The sequence below is a fragment of the Glycine max genome, chromosome 1 (genome assembly GCF_000004515.6).
Source record: "Glycine max cultivar Williams 82 chromosome 1, Glycine_max_v4.0, whole genome shotgun sequence".
NCBI lineage: Eukaryota > Viridiplantae > Streptophyta > Magnoliopsida > Fabales > Fabaceae > Glycine > Glycine max.
The window spans coordinates 48,851,010-48,865,772 of NC_016088.4; the positions used below are offsets into that span (position 1 = coordinate 48,851,010).

Sequence of the window (14,763 nt, forward strand, 5' to 3'; positions counted from 1 at the left end):
TCCTCTTATAACCTCATATGCTAACGGGTAGAGTTAATGACAACTAGCATAATTTTTTTGTTACCACTATCACATTAGGGATCATTTTGCACCATTTGTAATACATAAAAGACCAAAATCATATTTTTAAAAGATGGATGATCAAACTAAATAAAAAAAATAAAAAGGACAAAAAAATCACTTTACCTACAAATTAAACACATTTGTATGTTAATAATTCAGATTTAATTTCATTAATCAACGAGTGCAATGACAGTTAAATTCAAGATACATATAACTATTTATCACAAACACATATTTAGTTTAATAACAACAACAATAATAATTTTTATCAGTAAATAACTCAAACCCACCTTTTATTTAACAAAATAAAAATAAAATACACATAAAATCCCTTGGGTTGGGTTTTGAAGCACTGAAATATCAAAGAAGAAAGAGTGGGGAGGTTATAAACTTCAAGAAATTTCTTTGCTTTGGGAGCCGTGAATTGCAATGAAATATTTGAATATTTTAGTAGGTCCCACGTACGGCACAATACTTCTCCTGTAAACTGTTGAGAAAGGAGAAGAATTTTGCATTGTTCAAACAAAGTTACCATGTTACTCCTTCACTCTCATGGGTCTATTGCGCACACTGAAGGATATTCGTGTACTTTCATTATTAGATTTTTTTTATTTTTCTTTTTTACATATCAAATTACGTCAAATATTTTTCTTGTATTTTCACTTTATTTTTTTTTCTATTAAGCAACTTTTATTTCTCACCCATTTTTCTTCTTCTTTTTTTCTCACTGTCTATTTTTGTTTTATTTCTTCTCTCTCTAGCAACCAATGTCTTAGAGTGCGTTTGGTTAAATTTAAATTGAGAAAAAGGAAAGAGATTTTTAAAAAAATAATGTAGATCTAACACATCTTTTTCTACTTTAATGGAAATATTTCTTCTCAATTATCTTTTTTTTTCTTTCATTCAATCAAACCTACCCTTAATAATTTATAACTATTAATAAAGATGATTGTTCTCCTTTGGTGTACTCATTTCCTATTTCTAAATTACACTTTAATATATATAACTATTTTCATTTCTTTTATGAACCTTCAAAAAAATATAATTGATGTCACTACTTTCTTCAATTGCTTTCTCTTTCAATTAGTCAATACAAAAAAAATTACTTTAAAAAGCAAGATGGCAAGATGGAAGTGAAAAAGAGAAAACCACCAACTACCAACAATGGACACAAGTAATCGTGTTTTGTGTTCCCAAGGCTGGTATGAAATAAATTGGAATTGAAAGAAAAATATTCACCCTTATGTATACTTATCATCTTAACAAAAAATTAATCATTATTTCAACATAAATTACTTTATACTAATACCATAGTTAAAAAGAAAAGAAAAGAAAAGAGACAAGAAGAAAAAAACAAAAAAGCGAGAGCGTGGTGTGATAATAATAGAGAAAATCTATATTGCTGAGAAGTGAGAACCCGTCCCCCAAACCCAAATCCAAACCAAAAAACACAACACTACACAAAACCTCGGCAACAGCAGAGAGAGAGAGAGAGAGAGAGTGACTTCCCCCTTTCCCCATCCATCTTCTTCATCTTGTTGGTTCTCCCATGAATAATTCCAAGAAACAAGAAGAGGAAGACGAGGTTTTCCTCCCGCACCCCCCCGATCTGTCCCCTCCCCACCCCCCCGATGCGTCCTTCTCTCTCCTCTTCCCCTCCTCCCCTTCCTCCTCACACTCCTCCCCTTCTCCTTCTTCACCCCCCAAACCCCTCTTCATCTCCCCCGACCCCCACATCTCGTCCCAGTTCTACACCTTCACCCCCTCCTCCCACGCCCTCATGCTCCGCTCCCTCCTCCTCCGCCGCCTCCCCTCCCCCTCCGACATCCGCTCCGCCACCCCCCGCTCCGTGCTCTCCTCCTGGCGCACCGTCTGGAAGGACCGCAACGAGGACACCGCCTACCTCACCGCCTGGAAACGCATCCAGGACAAGCTTACCACCCACCACGACCCTGATTCCAACACCCACTTCCTCTGCTTCAAAAACAACCCCCACCAATTCGTCCCTCACGTCAACCAGTGGCAGCACATCGTCATGTCCCACCACTCCGACTCCGACCTCTGCCACCTCAACCTCAAGGACACCCTCGACCGCATCAAGCACCACTGGACTGTGGGCGCCAAATTCTACGGCATCCCGGAGAGCTTCATCCGCGTCTGCGTCGCCGCCTGCCCCGTCTGCTCCTCTGCCACCACTGAGGGCGGTTCCTCGGATCCCTCCGTGGCAGCGCGTGGCAAGCGGCGGCGGTTCGAGTACACCGAGAGCTTCGACGTGCCGGCCAGGGAGGTCCCCAGCCGGCTCCAGCAGCTTGCTGCAAAGCACAAGGTTGTGCTTTGCATAAGGCAGAAGTATATTAGGTATAAGCCTTTTATGGCTGAGGTTAAGGACTATGCTTGCCATAGGGCTGGGGAGCCTGCTGCTAAGAAATCTAAGGTTTTGAAGAGGGAGCCCTATGCTTCCAAGAGGTGTGGATGTGGGTTTAGGATTAGGGCAATTGTGCCGATTGCAAATTATAATGAGAAGGATAAGAGTTTTGTGTATCAGGAGGAAGGGGTGGCGGTTTTCAAGCTGTATGCTGTGCACTCCGGGCACGAGCCGGGGCCGTTGGACGGGAATGCAAGGATTATGCATAGGGTTGTTGGGCATAAGGGGGGTGGGTTTTTGATGGATCAGGAGAATAATGTTTATGGGGTGAGTGAGGAGATGGAGGGGGAGGGAGGGTTTGGGGGGTTGTTGGGGAAGGAGGATGGTGGTGGGGATTTGCAGTTTTCGGTGATGCAGCAGGTGCAGGAGTTGAGGAATGAGGTGGGGATGTTAGAAGGGAAGGTTGGGAAGATGCCAAGGGAGATGTTGGGGGCTATTTCGAGGGAGTTGTTCGAGGTTTTGAATAAGGTTAGGAGTATTGGGGAGGTGGGGTTGAAGCCGGGGATTGAGTTGATTGCAGATAAGGCTGTGGCACACGGGGTGGTGGAGGATGATGTGTTGGTTGGGGACAATGATTTGGCTAACTGGAGCAATCATCACGAGAGGATTTATGGGGATGGCAAGGACACCGAGCTGATTGAGGATGACGAGGATAGTTTTGGCCGGACGCTGGGAGAGGTTGTTTCGTGGGGTGATCAGATGACGACAGAGTGCAGGAGTCAGAAGGATGATCTGATGAGTGACACTTGTAAGCCGGAGAAGTGGTTGAAATGCAGCGACTTTGATGAGAAAAGCATTCTTGATTGTGAGGACAGTAAACTAACCAAGCCCGTTAGATTGATCAGACACGACGAGGGTATAGTGTCGGATGTAGTAGGTCTTGGCTGTATGCAGGTTGACAGTTTCTACCCGGACAACCCTAAATGGTATGATTCTCCTTGTGCTTTGGATACTGGTGCTGATTGTGGAGATAGTGCATTCCGTCATGGAGAGATTTTATAGTGCCATCCATGAACATTCAAGTTAATCTACTCTAACTTAGAGATCAAAATCCATCAAGGCTATTTACCAACCCCTTCCAACCAATAGAAGAGGGATTGTACATTTCTGTATACAGAAGATTGGAGCCGCTCACATGATGCCTTTTAGGTGTATTTATTATTCTTGCTTGTGGTTCTGTAAAGTATAACCAGTATGCTTCTTGCACATAACTTTGTTATGAGTATGACTATATCTGATAACCTTGTTCACGGCCTTTGGCTTTCTTGGTCCGTATAATGCACATGAGCACATCAGTGTTTTCAGTAATCTGCTTTTGAACTTCTAGAGATTTTTGTGTGTATTGTGAGGAACTACTACTGGTGATTTATTTCCTTATTGAACTATTGTGTGTTTGAAATTTTCTCTATTGACTTATATGTGCTGTACTCCCTAGCCATTTGCTTTTACATATTTACTCATTTCTTATATGTAAAAGATCATTTGGCTTCTCACTTCTGGTTCAATTTGAAGATTAACTACTTTTACATAGTGGTGAGACAACCCAATATATCATCAGCAGCACAGCTCCATTGTTTATTTCATCTTGGCACATGTCTTGGCAACCTCTTTTGTACTGAATTGAAGAATGAAGGTTTTTGATGCCATAAAGCATGCCTCAAGGTACACCCAGTTTCCCCCTTCTCTGGAAATTCAAAATTATGATATTTATGGATTCTTGTATTGCAACACCCTCTTCGTATCTTATACTGTGGTTCTGATGACAAATTTTATAATATATGATGCTTAAATACATTAAGAAATTAAACAATAGTTTTGAGGCAGATACCTTTTATTTTGCATGTAATATCCAAATCTTCACCCTGACCACCAGCATAAAATGGAAAGTACATGTCCTCCTTGGGTGGGCTTAGGCATCATTATTCTTTAGTTTGGTGAAAGGGGTACCACACTTGAGATTGAACTGTGCTACAAATCTGAATCCATCCTTCATAAATTTTATTCAACTGAGTTTTAATGGATTATTAACATACTATGAACCTATGATGATGCTCTTAGAACACATTTCTGCCTGCCTTCTCCTTGTCAGGAGGCATTAACCTTAAATTATGCATGTGATTCCAATAGTTCGTGCTGAGGGTCACAATTTCCCACTTTTGTAATTGAGTTAATATTTAGGGCTTGAAGAACCGTTTGTAAATCCAGTTAGACTCCTAACATTGTTAGTCAGTTCAGTGAAGAACATCATAGAGGTTGTTAGGACACTGGGTTTGGGCCTAAGCCCAACAACTGAGCTGAATAGGAAAGTTAGAGAAGAGCTGCTGATGTGGCAGTTACTTAGAATATGGGAGTGTTTATAGGGAGGGGGAAGGAGTGTGATGACTAATGATCATTTAGTATCTTTCTGTTAGAAACCTTATGGGTTGGGCATAGAGAGAATGATCTCTTCTCTGAGGAGCATTTGCTCTGGGATTACAGGGGTCTTTCCTGTAATATTTCTGTTTTTTTTTTCCAATCAATAATATTGTTCTGAGTTTCTGTTGAATCTGATTCCTATTGGATGTGTACAAAAATTTGGTTGCATTGTTGTATCTAATCTGTATGAAAATGTTACCTTTTTATTGCATGCTTTGTTGGAAGTCCAGTGGATGCACTGGTATCTTTGTGTTGAAGGGAAGATGTGGATGCATCTTTTTCATAAACTAATTTCATAGTCGAATGAGTTTATGGGCTGTCGGCTAATACTGTTTTATGGAGCTTGTCCTGTTCATTACATTTTATTTTTGAAGCAGTTCTCTTATATATACTCCTGAAATAGGATCTTTCCTTGTCAGATTAAAGTGTCACTTGACTCACTTCTAGCGGTCTATGTTAATAAGTTTGTGGGTGAAGAGTGTTAAGTTCAGTGCATATTAAATTTACCTGCAACTGTACAATGCTCATGGAGTTTTTACATCTTTTAATGCCTTTTGTAACATGCATATAGGTTAAATAAAGATGACCCTTATTTTTTGTTTCATTGCTAGAGTTAGTTACCTTTTTTTAGTGCCTAATTATAATTTTATGTCTGTCTTTCACAAGTTCCCATTGGTTCTGAGGGAGACTGATCTGGAGGGAGATGCTGGACGCTGCAATGACCAAGAAGATCTATGGCCTTAAATTAGGTATGCTTCCACATACCATTAGCAGGCTTGCAGTTTTGAGATGAAAGCACACCATAGAATCTATGCCTGGTTTTTTGTTGTGTTTACTATGCTAGATATGATCCATTTTGAAGTCTTGGATCTCTATGATGGTACATTCTCTTGCATACTTTTAATCTTTATGAAATTGATCATATTCTTCATTTGTGACTTTAACTTTCCTTTTAGTTCTGTGCAATATTTATAATAGTAAATATAATCCAAGATTTTATCAGGTTGAGTTGAGAATCAAGGAATTTTGATTTGATTTGATCTGACAACAGTATACCAAGTTGGGCTCTGGAATATTCTGTAACTTTCAACTGTTAGAACATAACATCATATGCTGTCTAATGTCTCGCAACAGTAGACCATAATTTTGAGGTGTTATCATTAGTTATACATATATAGAAAACAGGATTTGGATATTTAGACACAGAAGAATGCAAGAGACTATGTATTGGTTGATATACATGTGTACCATCTGATGTTTTTAAACATTACAAAACATGTAAATTCCATCAGTTGCACCTTTTGATGGCTGGGAAACAAGCCATGCTTTGATTTGGCAATGATTATGAGAAAAAAAATGAGAAGCAAACAGTCACATCCATCTTTTCCTTTTTGTTATCATTTAGGTCCATGAACTTGATTCTTTACCTGCTTTGAGAAGAACATAGGAACATTAGACCTGAGACCAAAATTGGCTCTTTTCTCTTTGCTTTGTTTTATTGGGATTAGGGAATTGTTCATCTGTGACCCTTGGCTGTATTGTTGTTCTGCTTTGCTAATGTTCAGAATTTTCTTGTCTTTTGTTCTTCTGTGTATGTTTTATTACTGAAGTCTGTGAAGGCTTAAAGACATGGATCCTATTGTTATGAATCTTCGTGTAGGATTGAGTCACTGGCCTAGACACGGAAGACTCCTTGCAACCTAAAGTGAAAGCGAGAAACAGACTCCTCCTTGACGGAGCCCCTCCTAAACTAAACACAAGTTTTTTTTTCTGAAAATAATTTCTCTGATAATATTTCAATCAGGTCTGCCCTTTAAAGAAGACTTACAAAGAGATCCCTTATTAATATAATCACAACTAGCAATCATCCTAATATAAAATAATAATAGATCTGAAATCACGGATTCTAATAGTATATCTTATCAAGATAGGTAAATATAAAGAAACAAAATGAACTAAAATAATTCAAGACTTAAATAAAGAGATATCATAATCCTAATTAGTGTTCCACATCACCTAGTTATGTGACCAGTGTCTTTCTCTTATTAGTCTAGTAGTCTCGTGCAGATGATCAAATGTGACATTGGTATTTCTTATAGGAGAGAATGAAAGAGTTATTTACAAATGTCTTAAATAATCATTCTTATGTTAACACGTGTTATATTGATGCAAATAATTCTGTGTTAGTAATGGTGCAAATAATATCTTTAGATACACTATTCGATGTGATGCCATACTTGAGTGTTAAAAACTACATATGATTCACAGTTCTACAAAGGAGTCTCCTAGTCATTTTGACATAGTTTATCTCTTTCTAGTGATTGAGTTGTTCAGAATATCATTGAATTTCAGTTGTTAAATCATTGGTGATATTTATGAACTTGGTCTCTAATATTCTCAAACAGAACAGCAGAAGATGGCTATTTTGCATTTCTGTAGGCTCAGTGCTTAATCCTTGAGGACTCGTGCTTTGGTGAAGTTCCATAAAAAAACGAGATTCTGCTTTGGTAGATAATTCTCGGTTATGTTTGGTATATAATCTGTGTCACTCTATTTACAAGTCTTACCCTTTTGTCATTGTTGAGTGATAAGTGAGTGCTTTGTGGAAAAAACACTTTTCTGGCTTAAGTCTACTTTGATTTTTTTATTTATTTTTTCATTATTTGTCTGGCGTGTTATTGATTGTGTCTGCATGATTGGCAACAAGCTCTTGGTTACATACCGATAGGTTGACTATCAGTTCAAAATTCATTTACTATTTGTAAACGTATGTCGTTAATATTCTGCATTTTTTTAAGTTGATTCTCAAATGAACGTCGTAGAACTTGATGCTGCTGCTTTTAAAGTCCTCTCTATGGCTCTTGCTTTTTCCACAAGACAACAATTGTTATCCAAAGATAATAATTGAATTTTTTGTGAATGTTAGCAAGTGTCTTTATTTAAACCACTGGTTAAAGAATCAACTAAATTTTTAGTGTTAATATATCCTACCGTGATTTTTCAATCCAAAAGTTGTTTATTTCTTCTTCACTGTGACTTGTTAACAATTCTTCATTATATGTTCAATCAATCAAAACTGGCACATAGTTAGAAAGTTGTGTTCTGGACATGGATTTGGTTTCGTACGGATGTCTAAATTTTAGGACCTGTGGTAATTTACGCTATTTAAATTGAAACAAAAAAGCAAAAAAAGTAATGAAGAGGGTCTAACTGAGTTCATTAGGTAGAGTACATAAATTATCGTAAGTTTTATGACATTGTCTTTGATTTCTACTAATAACGAAAATAGAAAAGCAAAAATAGTATGTTATGTCATCCGGCTAACAAGCTTACGTATATACAATTTTGATAATTTGAACCCGACATTGAAGGTAGCTAAGTACTTTCTGACATTTACATGTTTCAGAATCTATGGATAACTGGATACTCATTGTTTAAATTTGATATAATACTGCATGATGAATAATATTGCATCTTAAGCAAACATTCTATTTTTTTTTGTATAAGTATTTTATTTTGTCCATGGTATATGTTCAATTCAATTACCGAGAAAAAAAAAGTGGAAAATTTCTTAGCCGAAGAAAGAGGGAGTAGGCACTGATCATGATACAGAATTCTTCCATATTTGGAAGTACTTTCTTCCAGTAGTACAGTTAGCAACATTCTCAGCAAATTAAACTAGACATGATTAACAAAAGCATTGGCATCAAAACACAAGAAAATGACAAAGTTATCTTTTCCTCAGGGAGAGTTGTATTGCTGGAACCTTACTCCGGGCAAGTATTTGCTCACAAATTCCCGTGCCAAAACTTGGAGTTCCCTATCCTCGAGTTGTTGATCTGATTGATTGAAAACGACGCTGCTTAACTCTAATGATGCTGAATGTGGCTGAAGAGGATCAAAGTGCATCATAGGGGCACTTTGCAAGTCAGCATTTGATGCCAAGTGATCTGAGGAATGAAAGGTTGGTGGTGGTGAAGAGCTTTGAGGGTGTGGAAGAGGAGCCACTTGCATTGGCAGTCGCTGCATCGTCGCGAGACGAGCCTGGACATAGGTTAACTCAGCCTGCAAGTTCATGACCTGCACCATTCAAATTAAGATATAGTAAACCATTTTGTGTTTTCTACCAGATTATGGCATATAAAACAGCCTAGATGCAATGTTTTAGATTTGAGAGTTTGTCACCTCTCTGGTTTGTTTGCGCAATGAGATGCTAGAAATCACACTCTACTATTGGTTTTAGTTTGCTTGAAATCACAAAAATTGTGTGGATTCCATTTCTTATTTAACGGTTTTTACTTGTGATTTTATAATTTTTAATAAATTTTAATAGATCATGTTTAAAAAGAATGTATGAGAAAGTGTTGCTGATACTCCTCTTATGCAACATATTAGTTAGAAAGTATTGATAAAGCTAACCTCTAGGATACAAAACGAAAGTGCTTATCATGATAATAACATAATATGTAACCATCAAATTCTATGTGGTTGATAACTACATTGATCGATACCCTAAAACCATATATATTGAGTATTTCAACAAGTGGCTTACTTAATAATTGTTTATCTTTTAACTTTTTCCCATAAATCTAATATTACAACATGCAATTAATTTGTGACCATAGAGTACACATATAGCCTTAAGTAACTCCGTTTTTCACTACTGTTTCTTTCTTCTGTTACTATTCTAGATATGGAGGGGCAATGAAATTCTAACCTGTTTATAATAAAGGCCAATATCAGGTGCACCTAAATTAAAATTATTTATAGATCATAATGACACTATATATGTAGAGATGCTTTGGAAAAAGATCTGCAGAGATATTAATAGATCGATTTTTTTTTTTTTGAAGAGATTAATTGATCAAAAAGTGCTTTTACCCAATCATAGAACAGACAAATAGTAAAAGAATGTCAGAGATGAAGGGATAAAGATTATGGTCACTTACCTGAATCATGTGCCGGCATTTAAATACAATTTGACATACTCCCAATTATACATGCATGTGAAGAATATTCTCATTCAGTGTTAAAGGATAAACTTAAGCTTCACTATAGTATTTTATTTTGACTGTTACATTGCTTGTTTAATTGAAACTAAAAAAGACAAAAATCAATCTTATCCAAACAACTTCATTTCTCTCTCTCTCTCTCTCTCTCTTTTTATAGGTACTTTATTTCTCTCTTAGAGGTTACAGAATCTAGAAGGGGGGATTACTTAATTGCTATTTGGTAACTAATCACACAGGGGATGGAATTCTACCTAATTAAAGTTGAGGAATCAATTGGTGTATTTCTGCCCAATAATGGCCACGAATTAATGGGAACAAAAACATTATATTTCTGGTGAAATGCGTGAAAGTGTTAACCTACTATTTTGGCTGTGGTTAATCGCATACTTCATGGATGAATGTGTAGAGAGGTTCTGCCACTCAATTATTGCACCTTAGAATTTAGATTACGCTTAATGCATTCTCTAAGATAAGGAAAAAGGTAGTTGCTATTGTATCACGCATAAGATTATGCATCTTTATCAAGTACGATGATCAATAATAAACAATAACCTTACTATAGCACTTAGACTTGTCAAAGTAAAACATTAGAAAATGGTAGGTTCTTCTGCGGTATATCTTACAATATGCATTTTAATAAATAAATCTACCATTTACATCCTTAATTTTAAGTAGATTAAGTTTATAAAATTTCAAACAATTCAAAAACTAGTTGAACCTTATTTTAACGTATAACATGATATTTAAAATATATTTAAATCTGTTGTTTCATTGCACATATATGAATGTTTAACGTGTATAAGTTTGCCAACACACAAACAGACACAGGCAGAGAAGAGTATTATGTGAGAAATGATAACGTGAGAAGAATTAATCTTAACAATATTATATATCTCAACCATATTCTTTTATGCGTGTGAAGCTCTTATTTTTTAGAATAATTTCATTGTATTCTTGTGGTTATTGATTAATTCTTGTGAGACACGTGGAATTGAGTAAAGTGATTTAGTATATAAATTGTAAAATTAAGTTAGTAAACGATTTTTTCAAGTCTTCTTTATATCTTTTTATGAACACAGACTAATCCCCGTTCCCCTTCTTCTAAGTTATAACCTCTAAGATTCGAACTCTTGATAATATTGGAGATAAAATTGCTGTAAAAAAAAAAAACATTGTAGATAAAACTTGTTTCCAACAACTCAACTAATAACTTAATGGATGGACAAATAGTTCACTATGGACTATGGTAACTGAGTTGATTAGCGTGCTGAATATAATAACATTGAATACAAGCGGGTGGATTTTAAATTTTTTTAATACATGAGACAATGTCCTGCTATTCAGTAGTCATCACATTAAAAAAGTTATTAATAAGATTACCAAATTTCAGATATATTAATTATAGTTAAAAAAATTGCATTAGACAAATTTTTTTTCTCACAAATCAAATATAAGCGAACTATTGAAGCATTCACGTGAAGGAACATCTCCATTATTTTTAATTACTTAATTTGTAAAACATTGTTAATATATATTGATTACCATTTGCTAATATACAAATGTGTACCCGTAAACTTTATGTGGCAAGAGTTTGAAAGTCAAGACCATAAATATTTGAATATTTCTCGAGCTGCTAATTGCGTTGCTTGGTAGCTCCGGCAAGCAACAAACAAGCCTCCATAGTCAGCTACACCCACTTGGCGGCTGCCACCACAACCCCTCTCTTTATTAAAAATATTAGTTAATAATTAATTAACATGAATTTCACAAAGTTTTATTCATTGAGAACCTAATTTTCGAAACACATGGATTTCAGGTACCCAAATACTTATGCTGAATCTAATCATGTACTAGACCTCTTTGGGTAGCTTAGGTTTTCAAATACCATAGTATAACATGGTATTAATTAGCTAGTAATAGTATACCTGATTATGCATATATATGGCTACCTTGAAATCACAAAACCAACCTAAACTTATAGGGGGCGTCCTAATTAAGTATAGTGTATGGCTTCCATGGAAAAAAATGTCCAAAAGCAAACAAACGTGTCAAAGCAAACAGTACATTGTACAAACTATAATAATATCCTAAATGCTAAGATCTTGACCTACGAGGAAAACAAAACAGTGATACTTATCAAGAGACTACACTAGAGAAGTACAAGTGTAGGACCATTTCACACCATGGCGCATGTTAGCATAATCACTAGCAGTTGATGTGTTAATTAATTCCTATCCATCTTCTTTCTCCATTAAACTAAAGTATTCAAACCTAATGTAGTGGTGAATGATTGATCTAATCATCTAATACGCGGTGGATATGAACTAAGGATTCAAGAAGAAGAACCCCCCACACACACATACATACATATATATATATATACATACATATATATATATATATATATATATATATATATATATATATATATATATATTGGGTTTATCACCTATTCAAAGTTTATAGTTTAAAAACAAAAGGAAAGTAACTATAATAAATATAATGGTTAATATAGAGAAAGAACAATAAAGAGGGTGTAATGAGGGATAATATTAATTTGCACTCATTCATTTTTAAAACAATTCTCTTAACTTTCCAACTTATGATATTTTTTAGTTCTTCACCTGTATTCTTCTTTGGACACAATTCTACTTGAGACACTCTCATTCTAACCTTGGTTCGTTACATTGTTGGAGATTAATTATCTCCTTCCATTAAACTCAACCTGTTTGTTCTAATTATGATATGCCTTTCTAGCTAGTTCAGTTTATTCTTGAGGATTGAAGTTTTTATCAGTTATTTTATAGAAATTTAAAAAAAAAAATAATATTATCTTCTAAAATTAAGTAGTTGGGACAAAAAACATGCATTATCTGGTGTTTACTCAGAAATGCAACAAACCAAACCTTCAAGGGAAGATATACATTATACACACAAATTAAACCCTTGTTGGATTTGCTTTTATACTTTTGTTACACACATAAAAATCTCTGGTGACCAATTAGAAAGAAAAGAAGGTAAGAAAGATACAAATAGAGTGAAGAAGGGAAAATTAAAGAGAGAATTGGAGTGAGTGAGATGTATATACATACCTGTTGTTGAAGAGCAAAGAGGTGACCAACACAACCATAAACGGGGTCTCTAGCCCTAGCCAAAGCCTCATAGCAAAGAGTAACAACAGCATCAAGTCTTTTGTGTGCTGGAATCCGCATGAGTAACTTAGAGGCATTGCTAGCACCAAACACCTTGTGCACCGCAGCAAAATGAGCCGTTCCTTGGTCTGAGTCAAAGTATGGTGCAAATATGCAACCCTTCACACACTTTCTTCTCAGAAACTTGCAGGCACCACAAGGCCCACCCCTATCACTTCCACCAATCTTGTTACCCCCACAATCCATTTTGTCCCTCTCTCTCTCTCTAATCTTTTTCCTTGCTCAGGGTGGAACCAAAATTTTGTGGGACACCAAGAAAGAGATGATATATAATGAGGTGTGTGAGATATATAGATGATGAGGGGGTTTGTATGTTGATTACTTGTTGCTAACTTGATTTTGATTTGATGTGGAGAGAATAATAAGTGAATGCTTTTGGTGGTGGGTCACTCACTTGAGATGGACTAGCTAGGTGGTTCAGTTTTAATTAATTTGGCTTATAGTGAAGACTTTGATTTCAGTAAATAATCATGTTTAGTACCATGAAATTTCCGTGAAAAGTATAAGCTTTTAAATTATTATAATCAGACGTGAGATAAGTATATGAATGGAAGACGCAATTTCTTAAGTATTTTTTTAGTACTATTCTTCAAGGAAGAGTGTTGGGAAAACATTCATTTGATACGTTTCTTTTAATATTTTTTATTGGTTAAAAATTAATGAAACTACAAAATCAAAGTCAAGTTTATTAAATAAAGAGTGAGATCCCATGTATTTTTTAATTTTTTTTTATATATTTTAGTCAATAATAAAATTATAAAGAATGTGTTACAATCAATAAGCACAAAAATCAATTGGTATAGGTTGTTTTATGTAACTACATTAAATATTCATAAAAAAGTTTTGTTATTTATAATAATTTTATCCAACTCAAATAAGATTATTTTTGGATATTCATGATAATCTTATTTAAATCAAACACATTTAAATCAAATACGTGAATCACTTTATATAGGATTTAAATCAAACACATTTAAATCAAATACGTGAATCACTTTATATAGGATTGTGTCACACAATTGGGTTCTCGTAAGAAAAATATTTTTCACCCATTTATCACCCATAATAATTATGTCTGACTCCTTCATGATTGTTTTCCTACAATGATACCTATAATTTCTACTAAATGGGGAAAAAAAATAAAGAGTATGTTAGCAAATATATTAACATTTCTCTTTAAAGTTAAAGTTTCACTGAACGTAAGGAATTATATAAGATTTAGTGTTATTAAAGTAAAACTCAAGTCCAATAAAAATAAATGAAATAAAAAAATGTAAGAAGTACGTCTAAGTTTTGTAAAAAAAATAGTAAATTCAAAAAATAGAAACTTTTATTATTTTTTTTAATATTTTTATAGAATAATAATATGTGGACACTTATTTAATTAGTACATATTTACTTTATTTTTTTATCGTTCATTTTCTTATCAATCATTATCTCATTTGTTGCATTTATTTATATTTTTTCAATTTCTTTTCTCTATGAATTTTGATTAGTATCTATTTTTCTCTATGATTGTTTATAGGCAAACGTGGGTACCATGATTCATCACTTTCATAATTTTTATGAGAACTGTTTTGTTATGATTATGCAATGGTTAATTGTTAAGCTAATAGTGTGTTGTGTTGTGGGGGAG

General features: G+C 34.8%; 2 protein-coding genes across 6 annotated transcripts; one reads left to right on the forward strand and one right to left on the reverse strand.

The window, feature by feature from the left end:
• Nucleotides 1-1,465: 1,465 nt before the first annotated feature.
• On the forward strand, nt 1,466-9,187 carry LOC100790847 (uncharacterized). Of its 5 annotated transcripts, none has more exons than XM_041015723.1 (3): nt 1,466-4,150; nt 5,570-7,434; nt 8,649-9,187. In XM_041015723.1, exon 1 carries the CDS (start codon nt 1,613-1,615, stop codon nt 3,488-3,490), a length of 1,878 nt encoding a protein of 625 aa, XP_040871657.1. In that variant the 5' UTR covers nt 1,466-1,612; the 3' UTR covers nt 3,491-4,150; nt 5,570-7,434; nt 8,649-9,187. The 5 variants fall into 5 exon arrangements, with proteins under 5 accessions (XP_040871657.1, XP_040871653.1, XP_040871650.1 ...); XM_041015719.1 differs by having other exon boundaries at nt 5,570-5,652; nt 6,564-9,187; XM_041015716.1 differs by having other exon boundaries at nt 5,570-5,652; nt 7,309-9,187.
• Nucleotides 8,645-13,556, reverse strand: LOC100791377 (LOB domain-containing protein 19). The gene is made up of 2 exons (XM_041015735.1): nt 13,008-13,556; nt 8,645-8,983 (listed from the first exon to the last, which is right to left on the reverse strand). Exons 1-2 carry the CDS (start codon nt 13,311-13,313, stop codon nt 8,645-8,647), a joined length of 645 nt encoding a protein of 214 aa, XP_040871669.1. The 5' UTR covers nt 13,314-13,556.
• Nucleotides 13,557-14,763: the final 1,207 nt, after the last annotated feature.